The sequence below is a fragment of the Leguminivora glycinivorella genome, chromosome 20, assembly GCF_023078275.1.
Source record: "Leguminivora glycinivorella isolate SPB_JAAS2020 chromosome 20, LegGlyc_1.1, whole genome shotgun sequence".
Lineage (NCBI taxonomy): Eukaryota > Metazoa > Arthropoda > Insecta > Lepidoptera > Tortricidae > Leguminivora > Leguminivora glycinivorella.
The window spans coordinates 8626572-8651224 of NC_062990.1; the positions used below are offsets into that span (position 1 = coordinate 8626572).

Genomic DNA, 24653 nt, shown 5'->3' on the forward strand with positions numbered 1-24653 from the left:
TTTTCAGAATGCTGACCACGCAACGCGCTCTGATTGGCTTTGGCGCGCCGTAGCATCCAATCCTGGCTCGTGATTGGTGGAAAATGTCGGGTCTGCAAGCGCGCGGCGAAGACGTCATCAATGGGGTCGATGTTAGGGAGCAAGGAAGCGCTTTAAGGTTGGTTTCTTTCGATTATTTCTATAATGGAGTGAAAATGGTCCAAGAGGCATTTGGCAAATGTCGGGCCAAACAAAAAATTTAAATTATACGACAACAGTGGCAATAAACAACTAGCTTGGGTCCTAGGGCTGAGAAGATTTCTGCTGAGTGACGGCTAAGATTCGTTCTATAGGTAGATTTTGTCCAGCAGTTATTGATTGAGCTCAAATAAGGGCTAACATTTCTTTTTTCCTTAAATTAATTGTATATCGTAAATTTCATTCAGATAAATCGTTACAATTTACAATCTGACAGGAAATTGTGACGGCCATCTCGATTCGCGCTTAAACGCGTTGCCATAGCAACGGGCAGTACAACAGAAACTTCAATTAGAAAATGAAAAAAGTGTTGACAAAATGTTTTGACGGACACGTAAACTAAGTAATTGAACTTCTTTGAACATTGAATTTTATTTTTATGCAGTATTTAAAAAGTTTGTTTGTGCTCAAAAAGCGTTTGTAATCGAAAGCAATCGATTTATATTAATGCCTGCATCTGTCGCGACTGTCGCGAGTTATCAACACTCGTTGACAAAATTGCCCTGACCTCCCTTGCTGCACAATATACTATTTTTGACGTAGTCAGGTATCACACGTTCCTAACCTTCGAAAGTATAACAAGTTTTTAGTGTGAGATATGGTCTCTTGAGTTCGCAAATAACTGTGAAAACAATTTGCGGTCCGCCGAGCGTGACGCAATGTCTACAGTATGTACATGTTTCCGCAGGGATTTGGATCAAACATTAAATTTTTCTTAGCAAATTAAACCCTGGGAGGAAAACAGAGGCCTTTGCCCGGTTGTAGGACAAAGATTAACCACAAGAGACTTGAAAGAACGATTAGGTATAGGGACCATCATTTGAAAGATAGTAATGAATGTGAACCTACATACTTGGCGTGGGAATTACGTGAAATTATTAGCCACAAGCCGATGATTATTTATACGAACAATGAAAATTAAACCATTAAAGTTATGCTCCATCCAATCCAAACAGTTATTTGATGACTGTGGGACTTTTCTTGGAGGCAATGCTTCGCCATCAAACTATGTCACACTATGCCCTTTGCCTTTTAGAGTTTTGAAATCGTTTAGCGTAATGCTGATGCCCTTTCTGAATGAGAAGGCGTGGACAATGGACACAGATGGCCTCTAGCCAAGAGTACAATCGTTGACGCTCCGTGGTGAACTGGCGAACGATACGCAACGCAACTGGGTCGCACCAGGGGCGGCTCACTCCGCGATTCTATCGCCGCGCTACAAGTTCTTTCTGACTCTTGGAGACCATATACATCTCCAAGGAAAAAAGTAGATTAAGTATATCTATTTTTTTTTCTTTAGTTGTGACATCAAGAGTCTTTTACAACTCTAAAGTTATTTTAGTTATCTTTTATTTGTATCAGTTCGTTTTTTTTTGTTTTCATCATGTATATTTTTTCTTTTTTTTGATGTACTTTAACACTTAGAGACTATACATCTCTAAAATCTCTTATTAATCATAGTAGCTTTGTACTTTGTATAATTTATTGAAATGAATTTCCATAGAGTAGGTACCTAAATAGTCTGTTAATTTAATATTTCTTTTTTTTGATGAATACTTTTGCTGATTAAATTGTATCTCGTTTTTTAATGCATGTTAATTATAAGATGTAATGTTTTGAAAAGAAGTTGCCCGCCGAGTTTCTTGCCGGTCCCATAGTGGATACCCCCCTCCAACTGAGGGGGGACTGAAATCTTCTCGAGGCTGAGGCGTAGGGTTAGAGTCGGCGTAGCTTTATTTGACGTTCATAAGCGCATTGTAATATGCCTACTTGGAAAATAAATATTTCATTTCATTTCATTTCATTACATGCCGGCTTTCAATTCAATGTCGGCTGCTCGCGGCGGTCCGTTTGTTAATGTAGGTAACAATTTAGAATGGCGGCAATTTGTGAACATCAAAGGAGTGAGCCTTCTGTACTTGTACTGTTATATATTCTGTGGTCGCACCCACAGATTTCATAGTATGTACCAAAGATCAAGGAATCGCATCTACTTAGCGTGCCCGACCTCAGTCCAAAGTTCCAAACGTCCAAGAGTCCCTAACCCTATTTACAGATTTCGCGCGTCAGTTTTGTAGATGGAAGTCAACGAAAACATAAAAATGCCTCGTTACGCGATGTTTAATTGCAACAATACCATGTACTCTTTGCTATAGGCCCTGTGCGTACGTATGGACTAAAGTTGCATACGAAGAAGCAATCAATATGGTATGCGCTTGACGCAAGACACATTGAAAGTTGGAAGGCGGTAGATGCAAATGTGGGTTGTGTGGACAATTGGGCATACCTTAAATATGTAGGCCTGTAATGTATTTCTATATTTTTATAAAAGATTGTAATAAAAGAAAAATGTCGTGATCCAAGTTTATTTACTGACGATGACAATGACACTGATGGTATTCGATCAGGATCACGGGCGGCAGTGTCTTTCTTTTTCTTTTTTTATTTTTCTTTTTTTTCTCTCTTTTGGTTGGAGGTGTGTTTGATGTCTGGTGAAACTATCTTTCTGGGTTACTGGAGAATAGTTTTATCAGACCATTTCCCGTAACAGAACGAAATTTGGTATAGCTGCCCTCATTGACCCAAAATCAAATCTTTGCACATTTAACAAAAATACATTTTGACTAAGCTGCCCCTCTACTGAAGCTAAGATTAGCGGAGATTCCCCTCCCGTCACTGGAAAAGCAGCCTTACGAGTGAAATTGAATGATGTAACAGGTAATAGATAAAACTTAAACCATAATTTAGATTACTAGTTAAAGAGCTACTATTTAATTAAACAACCAAGATAAAGATACACTATTTACTGCATTAATGTCTGCGCTTGCGTGTGGTGTTCCATTTCTAAAAGGCCCGTATACTTTATGTGCATTAAGACCTTTTTTTACTAATTTCATTTGGGAATTTGTAAGGTCAGGAGCATAGATGATGGGTGTGTGACGTCATCATGGCACCACTTTTCATTACGCTCCATGACTGATAGCCATTTGCTTACCAGAATTCATATATTTTCATAAGTTGGAGAAAAAAGGCGATACTGATTGAAGATGTGTACTTAACGCAGCAAAGGGGAATGTACAAGTTTCTAATGGGTTACGGCGACCGCTTTCCATCAGGCGGACCGTATGCCTGTTTGCCACCGATGTAGTATATAAAAAAAGATCGAGTAGAGTGGTTATAAGCTTATCAGTTTCTTACGGTACAGTTAACAAGCCAGCTGTGAATACAGACAAAGTGCCAAATATATGTATACAGAACTTTATTGCCTGTACATTAACCCTTAAATGCATGGTGATGTATATAAAAAAATAAATAAAATAAATAAATAAATAAATATTATAGGACATTCTTACACAGATTGACTGAGGCCCACGGTAAGCTCAAGAAGGCTTGTGTTGTGGGTACTCAGACAACGATATATATAATATATAAATACTTATATACATAGAAAACATCCATGACTCAGGAGCAAATATCTGTGCTCATCACACAAATAAATGCCCTTACCGGGATTCGAACCCGGGACCGCGGCGCAGCAGGCAGGGTCACTACTGACTGCGCCAGACCGGTCGTCATAAATGCATCATCGTATATATGCTTCATATATTTGCTCGCCTGTGGCTCGATATGTAGCAATCCAAAATCACATTTATTGCTTAATTATTATTCATTATTTATTATTATTTAATAATTTTAATATACAATTAAATAAATTAAATAATATAATGATTTACTATTTATTATTTAATGATTAAGATGAAATGGCGGAAAAGTGTGAAAAAATAGGACGATGGCGATTTTTAGTATGTGATTTAGGCTGATTTTTTCGGAGTTAGTAATTAGTTTATGTTTAAACATTTTATCTACAGGTTTCACAGATAGTGTACCTTTTTAATAGTAGTAATTTTTTTTTTAAATAAAACTTACCAATTACGATATATTTATGTAATAAAATTTGGCATATTTAACTTCTAACACTTTTTATTAAATATTTTTTTTATTATTTTTCCCAGAGTCAGAAAACCATTGTCTATCACATATATTAATATCTCGTTAAAAGAAAAATTCATGCATTTAACCTTTCGTATGCGTCTGTCAAAAAATTGTCATTAATATATTAGTCATAATAACTACATGTTAAAGTTGAAACAATATGGAGCAGATCTGCTCCTAAGCATACGAGAGGTTAAGGGTTAAGGTGTGTATACAGTACCGGTCAAAAGTTTGAGTTCACCCTTTGATTTCGGTACAAATGAGTACTTTTGTACGATAATTATCTTCGGTTTGGTAGTCGAAATATGTTTTCAACTTATATTTATTGTTTTGTGGAGATTTGTTTTACTAGTTAGACACAATTCACGTACCTTTCTTTCACTAAAATCTAATAAACATGACGGCAAAATGCTAGTTATATTTATGGCCTTGCCTTTGCCACTAATTGAGACACATCTTTACACGAAACACAGTTTTAGCCAGATAATATAGGCCAAATAATTATTTAGCCTATAAGATTTGACGGAAACAGATGTTAAAAAAATATAAATTGTTTACGAAACAAATTTTGACGTCTGAACTACAAAAAACTATCTCTCTAAAGCAGTCAATTGTACTGAAAACAAGGAGTGAACTTAAATTTTTGACCGGTACTGTACATACATATTTATGGCGCTTTGTCTGTATTCACACTTCACAGCTGTGTTGTCGACTGTACATGGGGTGCTTTAGGACGTAAGTGCGGACGTACATGGGGTGCTTAGTGTATAGATGGTGTACAGTATGACATAAGGGTATATAACCTTCAATCTTTATATTTTCCTATGGTGAGGACTCTCTAGGCGTGGAAAGCCACACAATTAGGTACGGAATTGCGAAAGTGGGTTATTTTGGTTGCATGTTTATGGGCTTAGACGTAAACGTCAGTTTATTTTAATCATTACCTTAGTTGACTAACAATAGGCTTATATAGTTCGTTTCTTAACCGGCAGTAACGATGAGAGAGTAAACACAAATTATAAAAGTAACATAAAAATGAATTAAGTACCTAACATATCAGTCATATCACACTTTTGACACTCATATTTTTGCAATTGACTTAACCAGCTATTATAATATAACTAGCGACCCGCCCCGGCTTCGCACGGGTACTATACCTACATGTAAACCTTCCTCTAGAATCACTCAATCTATTAAAAAAAACAGCATCAAAATCCGTTGCGTAGTTTTAACGGCTCAGCCACGACATTAGTCTAAGCGCGACAGCGGTGAGCGGCGGCCATATATTAGAGCGAGACACAACGATGGGACTTTTCATTCGCACGTATGGCTGCCGCTCACCGCTGTCGCGCTTAGACCAATGTCGTGGCTGGGCCGTAAAGATTTAAGCATACATAGGGACATAGGGACAGAGAAAGCGACTTTGTTTTATACTATGTAGTGATAGTGATGATATAGACTACGACTCAACTGTGCGTTCAACTTATTGAATATAATAGAATATAATTCATAATTATATTCAATTTATTTGCGTTCATATTAATTTATGATCATAAAAATGCCAATAAGTATTATTAGTATGTATGGGACGTTTGTCAATAAAGCTGTTATGAACCTATTTTCACAATGGCCCTAATTCAGAATGTAAATCAAGTCAATTTATGATCAATTATTTTTATTTCTAGGACCATAAATATAATTATATACGACTGAGTTTTGATCTGATTAACCCATTGTGGCAAGGGCGTTTCTTCAGACTCTAAGCAAAATCTGCCGGCTTGTTGTACATAACATAAAGTAACGTAACCAAAACAATTACAACTAGATTATCAGATCTTGCTTTCTAACTAAACCTAAACGGAAAATGGTTTCCACAATTTAATACCCAAGAAAAATATTCAAATTAACTTACTCTCCCAAGGCAATGTGAGCCTAAAACCACTGGCTTACAATCTACTTTAAGTTCAAAATGAAATGGCTGTTAAGTCTTTTTATATTGAAGTTTAATTTCCAAACTGTAGATTAGAATCTTGAGCAATTATTTGCTTCGGTGCACCGTGAGGAAACCTAGAAAACAAAGGTGCGTGCTTATTTTATTAGGACGACTGGTCGTTGATTGAAAGCGAAAAAAAACTCGTCGTGTTATTAATAAACGCTTGACAAGTCTCAAAAAAGATAGTGAAAATCACGGATTTCATACATACCAATAGATCAAACAAAAGTTTCCTCTACTTTCTGCTTAGCGTGCCAAAGAAACTCAGTCAAAACAATTAGGTACCTAAGCTCTGCCGTTGCAGGCGTCCATAGGCTATGAATACTGCTTACAATCTGGCGGGCCTTAAGCTACAGTGCCACCGACGTAGAAAATATTTAAAAACATAACTACAAGGAAGCTACTATGTCTTGTGGAAATTAGATTAAGAAAATAAAGACAAGAATAAAACACACTGACACAAACTTCCACTTAGCTAATCTTCAAAAGCCTAATGATCGAAATGATTCCGCCATGAAAGAGCCCACAATCTTGCCAACTAGGAAATGGAGTTCGGATTACGAAATGCACCATCATCGAGCACGGTCACAAGATATGTAGAATAGCCAGTGCGATATCGTTGTAGAAACGTTCAAAAAAATGTTTAGCCTAGTTACTGTACTGAATATTTCCTGTGATCTAATTTATTAATTATCATCATTCGCCTGCCGTTATCAGTCCTCTTCCATACCTCTCTATCGCCCGTCATATCATTCTTTACTTGATTTCATTTCCTATCTTTTCACACAGTCCATCCTCCTTTTCCTCGGGTTTGATTAAAAAAACGCATAAATGGATCACACTCTTGAGTATGTCATATATGTAGCAAAGTATACCGGAAAATATAGGTACACGACTTATTTGTGTGTACAGACTTTAAGGTAGTGCAGTTTTATAAGTGTAATTCCATCTCATTCGGAATCTACATCACGTTCGGGCGGTTAAGAACATGGTTAAAAAACTGTAGCCAGTAACCTAACTATGTCAGAGCACTAACTGTCATATGGGAGAAAATGGGACACGCTGGAGCCCTAATTTAGATTTACGGAGCCGTTTATTAGATTGGACGGACAGACAGATGGGCAAGTGACGTAGTCTTCCGTGACGTAAATCATATTGTATGGTGCGCTACGGTTTGTTAAGCTTCCATTTTCGTGAAACAGTGGTTAGCTAACTAAGAGCCAGCACAGACTTACTGGAACCCAAACACACTTGTAGATGGACGTTCCTATTGGGCTATTGCGCAATACACGCGCATGATGTGAACCTACCTTAGAAATCTATATTATTTATGGTCATGGTTCGTTAATATTTCTTGTATGCGGGTAGATTTTGCACATTGTAATTTTTCCTCAGTCACCCGTTGACTACGAACGCTTTAAAGTGTTCGAAACGTCGGGATGAATTGTAAATTAATTATACGCGATTTAATCCGTTTCCATAGTTTTATTTCATTATTGACTTCTTATTCTTACGTAAATTATATTTTTACCTACATAATACCACGAGGAAAATGAGACACCAAAATATTAAAAAAATACCAAAACCAGAATGCATAGAGATCCACCAGACCGCCGCAAAGGTCACAGGTATCATACGTTTTTACGCCGTGAGCTATATTATGTAATCCATACCACAGCAGACAATACTAACAGAGCCGCTACCAAGACGTATTTGACTGCTACGCGATATCGTAATCGTCGTGGAAATAGTACATTACGATACAAGTGCGGAAAAGAAGAAGTTCGAAACGAGTGGCTTTTAAATCGACACGAGTCACCTTTCCTTTTCGCACTTGTGTCGTACGCCGTTTTTCAGTGCAGATGGCCCTCTGAAGTTTCGACTTGACAAGTGCGGGAAAAAAGCACCACCTGCACTGAAATAGTTATTTGTTATACAAGGGGGCAAAGTTGTATTTTAACGCAGAGTGTGGAATTGAAAAACGAGCAACGAGTTCGTACCACAGACAATGCTAACAGCGGGTCGTGTCAATACCATGATTTCCGTTTTTTGCCCGCGCCTCGAGCAAATGACGCGATTACGGATAATTGTACAAGAACGACCTTGTAGGGCATGATTCTACCTATTATGAGATTTGTACCTAGCACAGAGTTATTATATTATAAAAGATAATGCTAATATCGCTGCACAGCCCTGTACCTAGTATCAGTAATTACTAAATCAAGGCGCTTTTCTTGCTGGGGGTCATATCTGCAGATTGACAGCGACATCAATGAATCAGGTCGATTTTTGAACTTCGACCGTTTGATTCGGGATTTCGTGTAGTTAAGTAATATTATCTCCAATTCTCCACTACAAGCTATTTAAATTCTAAGTATTAGAATTGAAAACAATGGTCAATATCACTAGATTCTAAATTTCAAGTGTTCTTTTTTAGAAAAATTGCATTTCGCAGTTTTCCACCGACTTTCGTATGGAGGAATCGATGCTCGTAACTCAAAACGGTGTATAATACATATAGGTATTGAAACGTCGAGATGTATTATGAAACTTATGAATTCATCATACGCATTTACCACCAGTATTTACGATGTCTTGTTACTTAAAAACAAGAATACTATACGATTCGCGGCATTTAATGAATAATGATGAATCGGTCACGGCTCATTTCACATTTCGCTGACTCCTGTCAACTCCTTACATGTCTCAATCACTTTAACGTGTTTTCGACAATAAGGTTGAGGTCGTCACCAACCTTCACCTTTTGTGACCATCTGTTGTGGATACCGAATAAGTTTGATTTAAAATATATATTTTTTGGAATACAGTTTCGTTTATTTGCTCAGATCCTAATTTGATAACCTACCCACAGAATATAAATTTAGTAAAAACCCCTGACATAGTGGATTTCCATCAATCACTTCTAACATCACTCCCGACTAATTCAGCTTTCAAACAGAAAAAAACTAAATCTAAATCGGTTCATCTGTTCGGGAGCTACGATGCCACATACAGACTTGTACACAGACAGACAGAGAGACAGAAACGACAAACTTATAACACCTGTGGCTTTGTTTTGAGCTTTGATAAGAGCTCAGATCCTAATTTGATAACCTACCCACAGAATATAAATTTAGTAAAAACCCCTGACATAGTGGATTTCCATCAATCACTTCTAACATCACTCCCGACTAATTCAGCTTTCAAACAGAAAAAAACTAAATCTAAATCGGTTCATCTGTTCGGGAGCTACGATGCCACATACAGACTTGTACACAGACAGACAGAGAGACAGAAACGACAAACTTATAACACCTGTGGCTTTGTTTTGAGCTTTGATAATATGAAAAGATAAAGTTTACTCAGATGTTGTGATATGCTTTTACAAAACATTCGACGATAGCGGCGCTGTTTGAAGAAAGATACACACAGTATGCAACTTTGTTACGTATATTTGTGCAACGGTAAGCAAAGCACCTATAGTTAGAATTGCATAATACAGCCTTGAATTAGAGCTATTGTTCAACATACGGTCATGGTGTAGGCCGGTCATATTAGAAGGTATCTTGTCATTCTTGATACTTTTGCTAATTGTGGGAGTGGATAGGGTCACAATTTTGGAGTAGGTGGAGACTTGAATAATTTGTTTGGTACAAAAAGATAGACCTTTTTTGTAGTTTAAGGGTAAAAACAGCTATATCAATGGATTTATAGACATCTACTTATATCTTTGAAAATAGGAGAAGCGTACCTCCTAATTATAATTACCTATACTTAGTTTTGTGTGAAAAAAAATTAGCTCCATTTAGAATATCCAAGAGATCGCTATATAATAACATTAATAACCGACTATAGAGTATAGTATATATATATATATAGTCTTCCACATCGATTTCGATGACGGCGACCTGAGCAATCAAAGTTGTTTTCTCATATGAGCTCTTATATGGCTGGCCAGGCCAAATTTACTTTTAAAGACTCGGTCACAATTTTGGCAGTAGACTACAGAGTACTGTGAGCTGCAAAGGGATGGCGAATTTATCAATGAATTCATTCATAATTTTTCCATGCCATTTGGTAGGTCACTGTACCTCACCATCAAATACTTTTACCGCAATTTAACGAAAAACAAACAAGTGTTTCTTAGGGGCCATTTACACGATATAAGAATGGGCCCAAGAATATACAAAGTGGTATAAATAGATGTAGGGAACAAATCAAATTATTTTATGAAATATTTTTTTTTTGATTTGTTTTTTTAAGTAGTAACACTACTATATATAAATTATAAACTGAAATAGATACCATACACTAAAGAAAAAGCGATCAAGCCCACTGGTGGCGAAGCCGGGAATCGAACCCGGGTCTCCAGCTAACGCGGCTGACGTGTTCGACCGCTACACCACCCCGACCGCCGAGGTACCCGTCGAAATTTCTCTAGTGTATGTTATCTCTGAAGGCTAGGCGCCTTTGACCAACTCTAAGGGCGAGCAATTAGTGCTTGCACCTCCTATAAATGGTAATGGTATAAATAGTTTAAATGTAGCTTTATTCGGCTTACCTTTTTAATAATTTTACTTGTGAATTCGTATCACTCCCTCAATCTGTATAGTGTATGTTGTTTCTACTTTACCGTCTAGCGAAGTAATAATTCATCCATTGGCCTCGTTGACGCAAAACGTTCACTATGCTACATGTAAATCAATTAAAAACTAGTTTTTAGTTATATAATAAACAAGAGTATAAAATTAGACATTGACTTTATGTCTGGCAGAACCGGAAGTACTGCTTTTTAAAAACAAATTAATATTATATTCATAGTGTTCATTGATCATTCTCACACTAAATTGTTTTTTCAAAATGCATGGCCACAATATTATTAATATACGTGTGATACCTCTTCTTATAGACGTGATTAGTTAATCGATTTCTGAGTTAAATTACAATTAAATAATTATGATATTGTGAAAGTTAAATTTATTACCTTTGATTTATTTTACCTGTGTGGTGACGGGTTAAGAATTTCACCACCCCCTTTCTTCCGTGGGTGTCATAGAAGGCGACTATGGGATATGGGTTAAATTGTGGCGTAGGCAAGAGGCTGGCAACCTGTCACTGCAATGTCACAGTTTCGTTTTCTTTCAACCCCTTATTTGCCAAGAGTGGCACTGAAGCTTTAGTAGTTTCATGTCTTCTGCCTACCCCTTTATGGGATATAGGCGTGATTGTATGTTGTTGTTGATTTATTGATATTTTTATATTTATTGCACTCAAAGCCAACATGCGATGTGACCAGGCCATGTAGCCGAATGCCATTCGGCTACGGGGCCAGATGACAGAGTAAATTATTCATCTTATATTGTAATTTCTTTAATGTCTTACGCACTATTTTAAGGCATTTGCCTACCCTTTTCGAGCTGCGGATATTATCGTTTTATTCAAAATGACGTACTTACGGTAAGTGCGTTTTCACGTTCAAAGATAGATGTCAAAGATTAAATTTATAGGATATCTGCCCTAAATCCGATATCGGATCGGATAATGTGTAAGTCTCTAAAAACTATGTCTTGTAGACGTCACATAGGTTGTGAGACTTGTGAGTCTTGAAGACAAAGTATAACCCCCTTATTCATAAACGTACAGTCAACCAATTGGAACCCTAGGCCACTCTACAACCATGTCAAAATGACAAGCAGTAAGAGATTTCTTACAATCTGATTTATAACGTCACTATGACATAGTTCTACAGAGGCCTAGGGTTCCAATTGGTTGACTGTACACTAAATTATCAAGCCGATAAAGTTCGGTCCCTTTCTATCACACCAATACGTTGGAAAGGGACAAACGAACTTTATCGACTTGATAACTTTAGACTACGTTTATGAATAGGGTAAACCTATAAGTTTTCTCTGGATACGCATGTTCTTGTGTAACAGACCAGCTGATCGCGTAAACAGACATGTGATATATTAATCCAATAACTTATACGGAAGGCCAACATTGGAAACCTTACTGATGTAGGGAAATCACGTACGCAGACGTTATGATAGGGATTGCAGTACCGGTACTGTTTTAAAGAACCGGGATTTCCGGTACCGAAGCAATATGGAACCGGGATTTCCCGGGATTTTCGGTACTTTCGGGACTGGTCTAATTTTTTCGCTTTTTCAAATATATCAACATATTTTTTGGCATTTTTCATCTTTTATTAGTATATTACCATAACCGAACCGCACCGGCTTCGCTCGGCGTATTATTTTATCTGCCTTTTTTTATTTCATAGTAAGATTATACCGTGCAACAACAAAAAATCGTGAAGAATTCTGCAACCTACTACTACTACTATCTGGCTACCATAGGCACCAATGGTTACCGTTGCAATACATTGCTCCGATTAAGCGATCTGCCATTGCTGGGAGATGTTTAATCGCTTAGTAAAAGAAATAAGACAAATACTATTGAAGAAATATAATAATTTATTAACGACCGGCAGTAAAACCTCACAAAATTCCCCAAACATGTAATTTGAATCAAAGAATGTAAACTCCAGGAAACAAAACATTTGAGATGGTGCACAAATTTTTTGCTAGTCAGAGGGATCGTTCTCGAGAAAATTTCTATGGAATACCGTAATATCACAATTTATATCTAAACATCTTTTTAAAAGTTAAGCATGTTTATAGCAGTTATCATTAAAAGTTAGACATAAGCCATTGCCGAATTTTTTTCTAGACCTACCTTTATGTATCAGAGCGACAATTCCACCACACATTATTTTGTTATGTCGATCGGTACGTACGGGCAGGGTTTTCGATTGAAGCTCTTAGCAGCGTGATTTTCACCGACTTTTAGCACATATGTCATGTTTTAATAATTAATTTATAATAAGAAAACCTTAAACATTCCTCAAGAATCACTAGGTGAAAAACGCTCGCACGCACTATTCATACATAGGTGAAAAACGCATAAATATCCGTTTGGTAGTTTTTGAGTCTATCGCATAATTCGCGAATACGGTTTTATAACATGCAGAGAAATGAGTCAAATGATATTGAGAGAGAAAACATAAATAAACAACTTAATATAACAAACCTTCACCAAAAATACAAAACTCGACTACTGAACTGGCTAGTGGAGCTGGCTAGGGTATCGCGGTGGCCACAGATGCCAGGCCGCAACTGCCATACGCTATTAAATAGTGATTAAGCGCGTGTTACTGTACCTATGCCTATTTTTTAACTGTTTAAATAATATAAACAGAAATAAATAAATTTTGTAGCAAAAAATGTCACTAAAAAATATTTCCCGAAAGTACCGAAAGTACCGGGATTTTTCAAGTTGATTTCCCGGTTCTTTGCTTGGCCAAAAATCCCGGGAATTCCCGGTACTTTCGGTACCGGTATTTCCCGGGAGCAAACCCTAGTTATGACGGAACAACTCGTTTTGAGTCTTCTCTTAAAGCCAAGAAACAAAAGTAAACAGAGGAATGTCCATACATACATGCATTAACTCACGCAGGTATTCCCAAAAGGGGTAGGCAGAGCACATATAGTCCTCAAGTTTCATTGCCACTTTTAGTAATAAAAGGGTTGGAAGAAAACGTAATTGTAATAGTGCAGGACAGGTTGCTAGCCCATCGCCCACACCAGAATTGAACCCACATCCCTCAGTCGGTCGGACGGTCTATTAACGACACCCAATGGAGGAAAGGGTCTGGTGAAATTCTTTAGAAACGCAACGGGGTTGGTACGTTTTAATTTGAACCGCAAAACGTAAAATAGTTAAATCGAGTTCACAAATATCTCAACAAACTAACATTCCAAATATTTATACACCTTATTGTCGTTGTCTCAGTGACGTGTATATTTATTTTTGGCAGGTTGGCTTGTATAGATGTTTGTGTATACTGTGCGCGCGGATCCAGGGGGGTTCACGGGGGTCATGAACCCTAGGGCTTCCAAATACCGCACCTTATTCAATACCGGTATTCATTCCGGTATTGGCGATTTCAATACCGGGATCCCGGGATCCCGGTATTGAAATCATGAAAATGTAAAAACCAAGTAATTTGCTTAAAATAACAAATTTTATTCAAAATCTCGTTTGTTACTTTTAATGAGTGTTATACTACAGCGAAATCTTGCCAATCCGACTTAGTGATGGGTCAAATCGAATACATTTCGAGCTTCATATTATGTTCTTCATATTTTCGATTTCAACCCAAAACGGTTCGCAAACTTATGTGGCCAAGTCGGTTCAACTTCTATTGTTTATAAGTATACAGCGGTCTACATAATTCAAAGGGCTACGCCCCATGCTCTTTATTTTTGTTATGAGTGGGATTTAGGACGCAGTATAAAAGCATGCGGGAAAGAGCGCCAGAAGCACTATCGGTCGAATGGTCATTTTGCAGAAAACTTGGTTGGCATTATTACTACCACCCACGCATAAGACACATTTGGCAGAATATTGTTTTACAGAACATTACTCGACTTTGATTTAGCATAGTTTTATATACCATAATAATCGTATAGCATACTATGACATGAGCAGAATTATTACACGCTATCAAAAAGGAAATACTGCCCCAGAGTCACCGTTAGGTGCGACGACGAGCGAAATGAGGAGGAGGAGTGTTAGGTATCTTGCATCCCCAACACATCCAACTCGCTATCAAAAAGCAAACTGCAACATTATGCAGCCTAAATATTATGCATAAATATTATCTGCGAAAGTATTTTTCGACTAGAATACTATTATGCACATCAACATTATGACAACAGACAATTCGGTGTTACAAACATCTGCGAAATGGTTTATGTCAAAGCATATTCTGCGTAAGATGTTTCTGCCAATCGTGACTTCAGCCAAGAACTTTTATACGAATCAAATATATGCGAAAAAAGTTTTTGCAAGACAATAGTGAACCGATTCTGTAAGTTAGATATCGCCGCCAAATCGGACATTTCGAAAGAAGACGCGGCCATCCATAGCAAACCAAGTTTTCTGCCAAATCGATCTCTTTAGGCTCGTGCGGAATAGAACCTTGTTAGTCCATGGGCCAGTGAAGAAGTCGGTATAATTTGGGGGTACTAAGTTTCCTTTTTACAGCAGTTAGGTAGGCTTATAAGGATGTTAAATAACCATGATTGCCATCTCAAAATGGTAGCTAAACAAAATGGCCGCCAATCCAAGATGGCGGATATTGAGTTTTAAAAAATCGACCATAACTCCAGAAGTATTGGTCCGATTTCATTTTTATTTTTTTTAAACGAAAGCTCTTTTTGTGTACTTAAATACTTGTCATAGTCATTGTTTCGCTAAATTCAACCATTAGTTAGTAATTAACGAAAAATATAAAAAAAATATCTTTTTTTCTAAGACATTTTGTCAAAAATCATGTTTCTACAAAATACCTTGCATATTCTAATAAATATTTAAATGCAGAAAAATAGTGCCATTAATCACCTTTAATTTGATGTATAAAAGATACAAATTTAATTTACAAAAACACATAGAGGCTTAAATTTAAAGCTGCCGTCGTTGAAATTCACCGTTGTGCATACAGTACTAAAAGCTTCAGATCGAAGTTGTAGATTACTAATATGCTGTTTTTAGTATATTTCTGCAATTGTACTTACAATTAAGAAAATAACTGAACATGATAGTATCCGAAATCCATTAACTTTAAGAATATAACTAGTTTTTTAAAGGTGCGCGGGGCCCGAGGGCCCCGCGGTGTTCTTTTGTGCTTTGCTTTATTGTTTTATTGCTTTTGCTTTTTGTTTTTGAGCTATGCTTTTTTGTTTTTTTGCTTTGCTTGTTTGATTTATTGCTTTGCTTGTTTGCTTTTTTGCTTTAGCCTTTGCGTGCTTGGGAGCACTCTCTGCCCGCAGCTCGGCCTGCGGCCTCGCGTGCTTGGGAGCCTGTCAGACACGCTCCGGCCTTCGGCCCTCCGCGTAGTTACTGTGGGGGATGTAGGGAAGTTGGAGCTTAAACACGACCCAATAGTAAAAGTGTCTTGAGAAGCTCACGACGGGCCTGCGGCCTGCGGCCTCCGGCCCGTCGTTTCGCTTCTCTAAGACACTTTTACTATTGGGTCGTGTTTAAGCTCCAACTTCCCGGTCCGCCAGAGAGCCGATCAGGGACGCTCCGGGCCTTCGGCCCTACGCGGAGCTCGGCCTTCGGCCTTCGCTGGGTTTCGTTTCGAAGCTCCGCGTCGGGCCTTCGGCCCGCCGCTTCGCTTATTTAGATACTTTTTGTTATTGTATTCTTGGGAGCACAGTCTGCACGCAGCTCGGCCTGCGGCCTTCGCGTGCTTGGGAACACTCTGCCCGCAGCTCGGCCTGCGGCCTTCGCGTGCTTGGGAGTCTCTCAGACACGCTCCGGGCCTTCGGCCCTCCGCGTAGTTACTGTGGGGGTTGTAGGGAAGTTGGAGCTTAAACACGACCCAATAGTAAAAGTGTCTTGAGAAGCTCACGACGGGCCTACGGCCTGCGGCCTTCGGCCCGTCGTTTCGCTTCTCTAAGACACTTTTACTATTGGGTCGTGTTTAAGCTCCAACTTCCCGGACCGCCGGCGAGCCGATCAGGGACGCTCCGGGCCTTCGGCCCTACGCGGAGCTCGGCCTTCGGCCTTCGCTGGGTTCCGAAGCTCCGCGTCGGGCCTTCGGCCCGCCGCTTCGCTTGTTAAGATACTTTTAATTATTCTTCTGCTTGGGAGCACAGTCTGTACGCAGCTCGGCCTGCGGCCTTCGCGTGCTTGGGAGCACTCTGCCCGCAGCTCGGCCTGCGGCCTTCGCGTGCTTGGGAGTCTCTCAGACACGCTCCGGGCCTTCGGCCCTCCGCGTAGTTACTGTGGGGGTTGTAGGGAAGTTGGAGCTTAAACACGACCCAATAGTAAAAGTGTCTTGAGAAGCTCACGCCTGCGGCCTCCGGCCCGTCGTTTCGCTTCTCTAAGACACTTTTACTATTGGGTCGTGTTTAAGCTCCAACTTCCCGGTCCGCCGGCGAGCCGTTCAGGGACGCTCCGGGCCTTCGGCCCTACGCGGAGCTCGGCCTTCGGCCTTCGCTGGGTTTCGAAGCTCCGCGTCGGGCCTTCGGCCCGCCGCTTCGCTTATTTAGATACTTTTTGTTATTGTTTTCTTGGGAGCACAGTCTGCACGCAGCTCGGCCTGCGGCCTTCGCGTGCTTGGGAGCACTCTGCCCGCAGCTCGGCCTGCGGCCTTCGCGTACTTGGGAGCCTGTCAGACACGCTCCGGGCCTTCGGTCCTCCGCGTAGTTACTGTGGGGATTGTAGGATTTGTAGGGAAGTTGGACCGCCGCGTCGCTTTTTAGACACTTTTACTTATATTTTCTTGCTTGGGAGCACTGTCTGTACGCAGCTCGGAACTTGGACCGGAGCAATGACCGTTGGGCTGTGGAACGCTCCCTCAGGCTGGTAGGGAAATTTGACTTTGTCCCCTCTCGCCGCCGTTTTTGACTTTTCCAAAAAAATTTTTTTCTCATTTCTATTTTTGGCCCCCGTTCTTACCAAGTCCCAAATTGAAACGCGCTCGGACCGAAAATAAAAAAAAAAATTTTCAAAGTCGGCCATTTTGAAATTTTGTAAATGCCATTCAATGGACCATAAATAACTGTACAACATTAGTTTAAGCACTATTAACCTTTCTCCTACCGTTACGGAGCTATGGGGATTTAAAAAAAAACCTCCATACAAACTGGTAGGGAAATTTGACTTTGTCCCCTCTCGCCACCGTTTTTGACTTTTCCAAATTTTTTTTTTTCTCATTTCTATTTTTGGCCCCCGTTCTTACCACGTGCCAAATTTGAACGCGCTCGGACCGAAAATAAAAAAAAAATTTCAAAGTCGGCCATTTTGAAATTTTGTAAATGCCATTCGATGGACCTCAGATAACTGTACAACATTAGTTCAAGCACTTTTAACCTTTTCTCTACCGTTACGGAGCTAGGGGGATTTAAAAAAAAGACCTCCATACAAATTTCAATTGGCCTTCAAAGGGCGCCATTTTGAATTTTTCAAAATTTTCTTTTTGTATACTAATCTTGGGGTGGCTGTCTACTTGTGTGCAAAATTTCAGCGCGCTCGGACCATTTTGAAATTTTTCAAAAAAAAAAGTCGGCCATTTTGATTTTTTTTTAATGCCATTCGATGGACCTCTGGTGACTGTATAACATTTGTTTGAGCACTTTTCACTTCTTTGTACCGTTACGGAGCTATGGTAATTAAAAGAAAAACCTCCATTCAAATTTCAATTGGCCCTCGAAGGCCGCCATTTTGAATTTTTCAAAATTTTCTTTTTGAATACTAATCTTAGCGCGACCATCCACCCGTGTGCCAAATCTCAGCGCGCTAGGACCATTTTGAAATTTTTCAAAAAAAAAGTCGGCCATTTTGATTTTTTTTTAATGCAACTTTTTTCTACTCGGATACCTGTATGACATTTGGTCCAGCACCCCCCGGCTATCTCTTACGGTTTAAAAGTTGCCATACAAAATAAAAGTGGCCAGTTTTCCCACATTTGTAGCACTTTTCAATTTTTTTTTATTTCATTCGAATCAAGGCCACTTGGAGATTCTATGACCAAAATTTGAGATCTCTACGACAAAATTGAAAAATCGTCAAAAAAAAAAGTCGGCCATTTTGAAAAAAAAATGGCGGCGTCAAAAACTGCCCAGGGTTCTCTATGACATTTGGTCGAGCACCCCCCGGCTATCTCCCGCCGTTTGGCCAGGCCGTCCAACATTTTTTTACCCGGAACCGGTAGACCGACGGTCTGATCTATCCGGGGTCGCAGGACCAACCTCTATACGGCAACACCAAACACTGCCACCTACAAATCCCCCTTCTGGCTATTTTTTGAAAAATGTCAGTCGGGTTGTAGCTTTATATTATATAGATAGACTAGTTTTTTAAAGGTGCGCGGGGCCCGAGGGCCCCGCGGTGTTCTTTTTGGGCTTTTGTGCTTTGCTTTATGTTTTTTTGCTTTTGCTTTTTGTTTTTGTGTTTTGCTTTTGCTTTTTGTTTTTGAGCTATGCTTGTTTGCTTTTTTGCTTTAGCCTTTGCGTGCTTGAGAGCACTCTCTGCCCGCAGCTCGGCCTGCGGCCTCGCGTGCTTGGGAGCCTGTCAGACACGCTACGGGCCTTCGGCCCTCCGCGTAGTTACTGTGGGGGTTTTAGGGAAGTTGGAGCTTAAACACGACCCAATAGTAAAAGTGTCTTGAGAAGCTCACGACGGGCCTACGGCCTGCGGCCTCCGGCCCGTCGTTTCGCTTCTCTAAGACACTTTTACTATTGGGTCGTGTTTAAGCTCCAACTTCCCGGTCCGCCGGCGAGCCGATCAGGGACGCTCCGGGCCTTCGGCCCTACGCGGAGCTCGGCCTTCGGCCTTCGCTTGGTTTCGAAGCTCCGCGTCGGGCCTTCGGCCCGCCGCTTCGCTTATTAAGATACTTTTTGTTATTGTTTGGTTTGAGAGCACAGTCTGTACGCAGCTCGGCCTGCGGCCTTCGCGTGCTTGGGAGCACTCTGCCCGCAGCTCGGCCTGCGGCCTTCGCGTGCTTGGGAGCCTCTCAGATACGCTCCGGGCCTTCGGCCCTCCGCGTAGTTTCTGTGGGGGTTGAAAGGAAGTTGGAGCTTAAACACGACCCAATAGTAAAAGTGTCTTGAGAAGCTCACGACGGGCCTACGGCCTGCGGCCTCCGGCCCGTCGTTTCGCTTCTCTAAGACACTTTTACTATTGGGTCGTGTTTAAGCTCCAACTTCCCGGTCCGCCGGCGAGCCGATCAGGGACGCTCCGGGCCTTCGGCCCTACGCGGAGCTCGGCCTTCGGCCTTCGCTGGGTTTCGAAGCTCCGCGTCGGGCCTTCGGCCCGCCGCTTCGCTTATTTAGATACTTTTTATTATTGTTTTCTTGGGAGCACAGTCTGCACGCAGCTCGGCCTGCGGCCTTCGCGTGCTTGGGAGCACTCTACCCGCAGCTCGGCCTGCGGCCTTCTCGTACTTGGGAGCCTGTCAGACACGCTCCGGGCCTTCGGCCCTCCGCGTAGTTACTGTGGGGATTGTAGGATTTGTAGGGAAGTTGGACCTCCGGCCTGCGGCCTCCGGCCCGCCGCGTCGCTTTTTAGACACTTTTACTTATATTTTCTTGCTTGGGAGCACTGTCTGTACGCAGCTCGGAACTTGGACCGGAGCAATGACCGTCGGGCTGTAGAACGCTCCCTCAGGCTGGTAGGGAAATTTGACTTTGTCCCCTCTCGCCGCCGTTTTTGACTTTTCCAAAATTTTTTTTTTCTCATTTCTATTTTTGGCCCCCGTTCTTACCAAGTCCCAAATTTGAACGCGCTCGGACCGAAAAAAAAAAAAAATTCAAAGTCGGCCATTTTGAAATTTTGTAAATGCCATTCGATGGAGCTCAGATAACTGTACAACATTAGTTCAAGCACTTTTAAGCTTTTTCCTACCGTTACGGAGCTATGGGGATTAAAAAAAAGACCTCCATACAAACTGGTAGGGAAATTTGACTTTGTCCCCTCTCGCCGCCGTTTTTGACTTTTCCAAAAATTTTTTTTTCTCATTTCTATTTTTGGCTCCCGTTCTTACCAGGTGCCAAATTTGAACGCGCTCGGACCGCAAACTAAAAAAAAAAAATTCAAAGTCGGCCATTTTGAAATTTTATAAATGCCATTCGATGGACCTCCGATAACTGTACAACATTAGTTCAAGCCCTTTTAACCTTTTCCCTACCGTTACGGAGCTATGGGGATTAAAAAAAAAGACCTCCATACAAATTTCAATTGGCCTTCAAAGGGCGCCATTTTGAATTTTTCAAAATTTTCTTTTTGTATACTAATCTTAGGGTGGCTATCCACCCGTGTGCAAAATTTCAGCGCGCTCGGACCATTTTGAAATTTTTCAAAAAAAAAGTCGGCCATTTTGATTTTTTTTTAATGCCATTCGATGGACCTCGGGTGACTGTATAACATTTGTTTGAGCACTTTTCACTTCTTTGTACTGTTACGGAGCTATGGTAATTAAAAGAAAAACCTCCATTCAAATTTCAATTGGCCCTCAAAGGCCGCCATTTTGAATTTTTCAAAATTTTCTTTTTGAATATAAATCTTGGGGCCACCTTCCACCCGTGTGTCAAATCTCAGCGCGCTAGGACCATTTTGAAATTTTTCAAAAAAAAAAGTCGGCCATTTTGAATTTTTTTTAATGCAACTTTTTTCTACTCGGATACCTGTATGACATTTGGTCGAGCACCCCCCGGCTATCTCTTACGGTTTAAAAGTTGCCATACAAAATAAAAGTGGCCAGTTTTCCCACATTTGTAGCATTTTTCAATTATTTTCTATTTCATTCGAATCAAGGCCGCTTGGAGATTCTATGACCAAAATTTGAGATCTCTACGACAAACTTGAAAAATCGTCAAAAAAAAAAGTCGGCCATTTTGAAAAAAAAATGGCGGCGTCAAAAACTGCCCAGGGTCCTCTATGACATTTGGTCGAACACTCCCCGGCTAACTCCAGCCGTTTGGCCAGGCCGTCCAACATTTTTTTACCCGGAACCGGTAGACCGACGGTCTGATCTATCCGGGGTCGCAGGACCAAACTCTATACGACCACACCAAACACTGCCACCCGCAAAAACCCCCTCTGCCTATTTTTTGAAAAATGTCAGTCGGGTTGTAGCTTTATATTATATAGACTAGTTTTTTAAAGGTGCGCGGGGCCCGAGGGCCCCGCGGTGTTCTTTTGTGCTTTGCTTTTTGTGCTTTGCTTATGCTTTTGCTTTTTGTTTTTGTGCTTTGCTTTTTTGTTTTTGTGCTTTGCTTGTTTGATTTATTGCTTTGCTTGTTTGCTTTTTTGCTTTAGCCTTTGCGTGCTTGGGAGCACTCTCTGCCCGCAGCTCGGCCTGCGGCCTCGCGTGCTTGGGAGCCTGTCAGACACGCTCCGGGCCTTCGGCCCTCCGCGTAGTTACTGTGGGGGTTGTAGGGAAGTTGGAGCTTAAACACGACCCAATAGTAAAAGTGTCTTGAGAAGCTCACGACGGGCCTGCGGCCTGCGGCCTCCGGCCTGTCGTTTCGCTTCTCTAGACACTTTTACTATTGGGTCGTGTTTAAGCTCCAACTTCCCGGTCCGCCGGCGCGCCGATCAGGGACGCTCCGGGCCTTCGGCCCTACGCGGAGCTCGGCCTTCGGCCTTCGCTCGGCTCCGAAGCTACGCGTCGGGCCTTCGGCCCGCCGCTTCGCTTGTTAAGATACTTTTTGTTATTGTTTTGCTTGGGAGCACAGTCTGTACGCAGCTCGGCCTGCGGCCTTCGCGTGCTTGGGAGCACTCTGCCCACAGCTCGGCCTGCGGCCTTCGCGTGCTTAGGAGCCTGTCAGACACGCCCGGCCTTCGGCCCTCCGCGTAATTACTGTGGGGGTTGTAGGGAAGTTGGAGCTTAAACACGACCCAATAGTAAAAGTGTCTTGAGAAGCTCACGACGGGCCTGCGGCCTGCGGCCTCCGGCCCGTCGTTTCGCTTCTCTAAGACACTTTTACTATTGGGTCGTGTTTAAGCTCCAAATTCCCGGACTGCCGGCGAACCGATCAGGGACGCTCCGGGCCTTCGGCCCTACGCGGAGCTCGGCCTTCAGCCTTCGCTTGAGTTCGAAGCTCCGCGTCGGGCCTTCGGCCCGCCGCTTCGCTTATTTAGATACTTTTTGTTATTGTTTTGCTTTGGAGCACAGTCTGTACGCAACTCGGCCTGCGGCCTTCGCGTGCTTGGGAGCACTCTGCCCGCAGCTCGGCCTGCGGCCTTCGCGTGCTTGGGAGCCTCTCAGACACGCTCCGGGCCTTCGGCCCTCCGCGTAGTTACTGTGGGTGTTGTGGGGAAGTTGGAGCTTAAACACGACCCAATAGTAAAAGTGTCTTGAGAAGCTCACGACGGGCCTACGGCCTGCGGCCTCCGGCCCGTCGTTTCGCTTCTCTAAGACACATTTACTATTGGGTCGTGTTTAAGCTCCAACTTCCCGGACCGCCGGCGAGCCGATCAGGGACGCTCCGGGCCTTCGGCCCTACGCGGAGCTCGGCCTTCGGCCTTCGCTGGGTTTCGAAGCTCCGCGTCGGGCCTTTGGCCCGCCGCTTCGCTTATTTAGATACTTTTTGTTATTGTTTTCTTGGGAGCACAGTCTGCACGCAGCTCGGCCTGCGGCCTTCGCGTGCTTGGGAGCACTCTGCCCGCAGCTCGGCCTGCGGCCTTCGCGTACTTGGGAGCCTGTCAGACACGCTCCGGGCCTTCGGCCCTCCGCGTAGTTACTGTGGGGATTGCAGGATTTGTAGGGAAGTTGGACCTCCGGCCCGCCGCGTCGCTTTTTAGACACTTTTACTTATATTTTCTTGCTTGGGGGCACTGTCTGTACGCAGCTCGGAACTTGGACCGGAGCAATGACCGTCGGGCTGTAGAACGCTCCCTCAGGCTGGTAGGGAAATTTGACTTTGTCCCCTCTCGCCGCCGTTTTTGACTTTTCCAAAAATTTTTTTTTCTCATTTCTATTTTTGGCCCCCGCTTTTACCACGTGCCAAATTTGAACGCGCTCCGACCGAAAATAAAAAAAAAAAAATTCAAAGTCGGCCATTTTGAAATTTTGTAAATGCCATTCGATGGACCTCAGATAACTGTACAACATTAGTTTAAGCATTATTAACCTTTTTCCTACCGTTACGGAGCTATGGGGATTTAAAAAAAAAACCTCCATACAAACTGGTAGGGAAATTTGACTTTGTCCCCTCTCGCCACCGTTTTTGACTTTTCCAAATTTTTTTTTCTCATTTCTATTTTTGGCCCCCGTTCTTACCACGTGCCAAATTTGAACGCGCTCGGACCGAAAATAAAAAAAAAAAATTTCAAAGTCGGCCATTTTGAAATTTTGTAAATGCCATTCGATGGACCTCAGATAACTGTACAACATTAGTTCAAGTACTATTAACCTTTTCCCTACCGTTACGGAGCTATGGGGATTTAAAAAAGGACCTCCATACAAATTTCAATTGGCCTTCAAAGGGCGCCATTTTGAATTTTTCAAAATTTTCTTTTTGTATACTAATCTTGGGGTGGCTGTCTACCCGTGTGCAAAATTTCAGCGCGCTCGGACCATTTTGAAATTTTTCAAAAAAAAAGTCGGCCATTTTGATTTTTTTTTAATGCCATTCGATGGACCTCTGGTGACTGTATAACATTTGTTTGAGCACTTTTCACTTCTTTGTACCGTTACGGAGCTATGGTAATTAAAAGAAAAACCTCCATTCAAATTTCAATTGGCCCTCAAAGGCCGCCATTTTGAATTTTTCAAAATTTTCTTTTTGAATATAAATGTTGGGGCCACCTTCCACCCGTGTGCCAAATCTCAGCGCGCTATGACCATTTTGAA

The 24653-nt window shown here is 41.4% G+C and overlaps 1 protein-coding gene across 1 annotated transcript in view; it reads left to right on the top strand.

Annotated features, from left to right (window-relative positions):
• LOC125236916 (pleckstrin homology-like domain family B member 1) overlaps positions 1-24653 on the top strand; it is an 85542-nt gene that overhangs the window by 31367 nt on the left and 29522 nt on the right. The window contains exon 2 of the mRNA XM_048143832.1: positions 8-157. Within this exon, the coding sequence (XP_047999789.1) occupies positions 84-157 (74 nt within the window). The 5' untranslated portion in view covers positions 8-83. The remainder of the gene's footprint in view (positions 1-7; positions 158-24653) is intronic.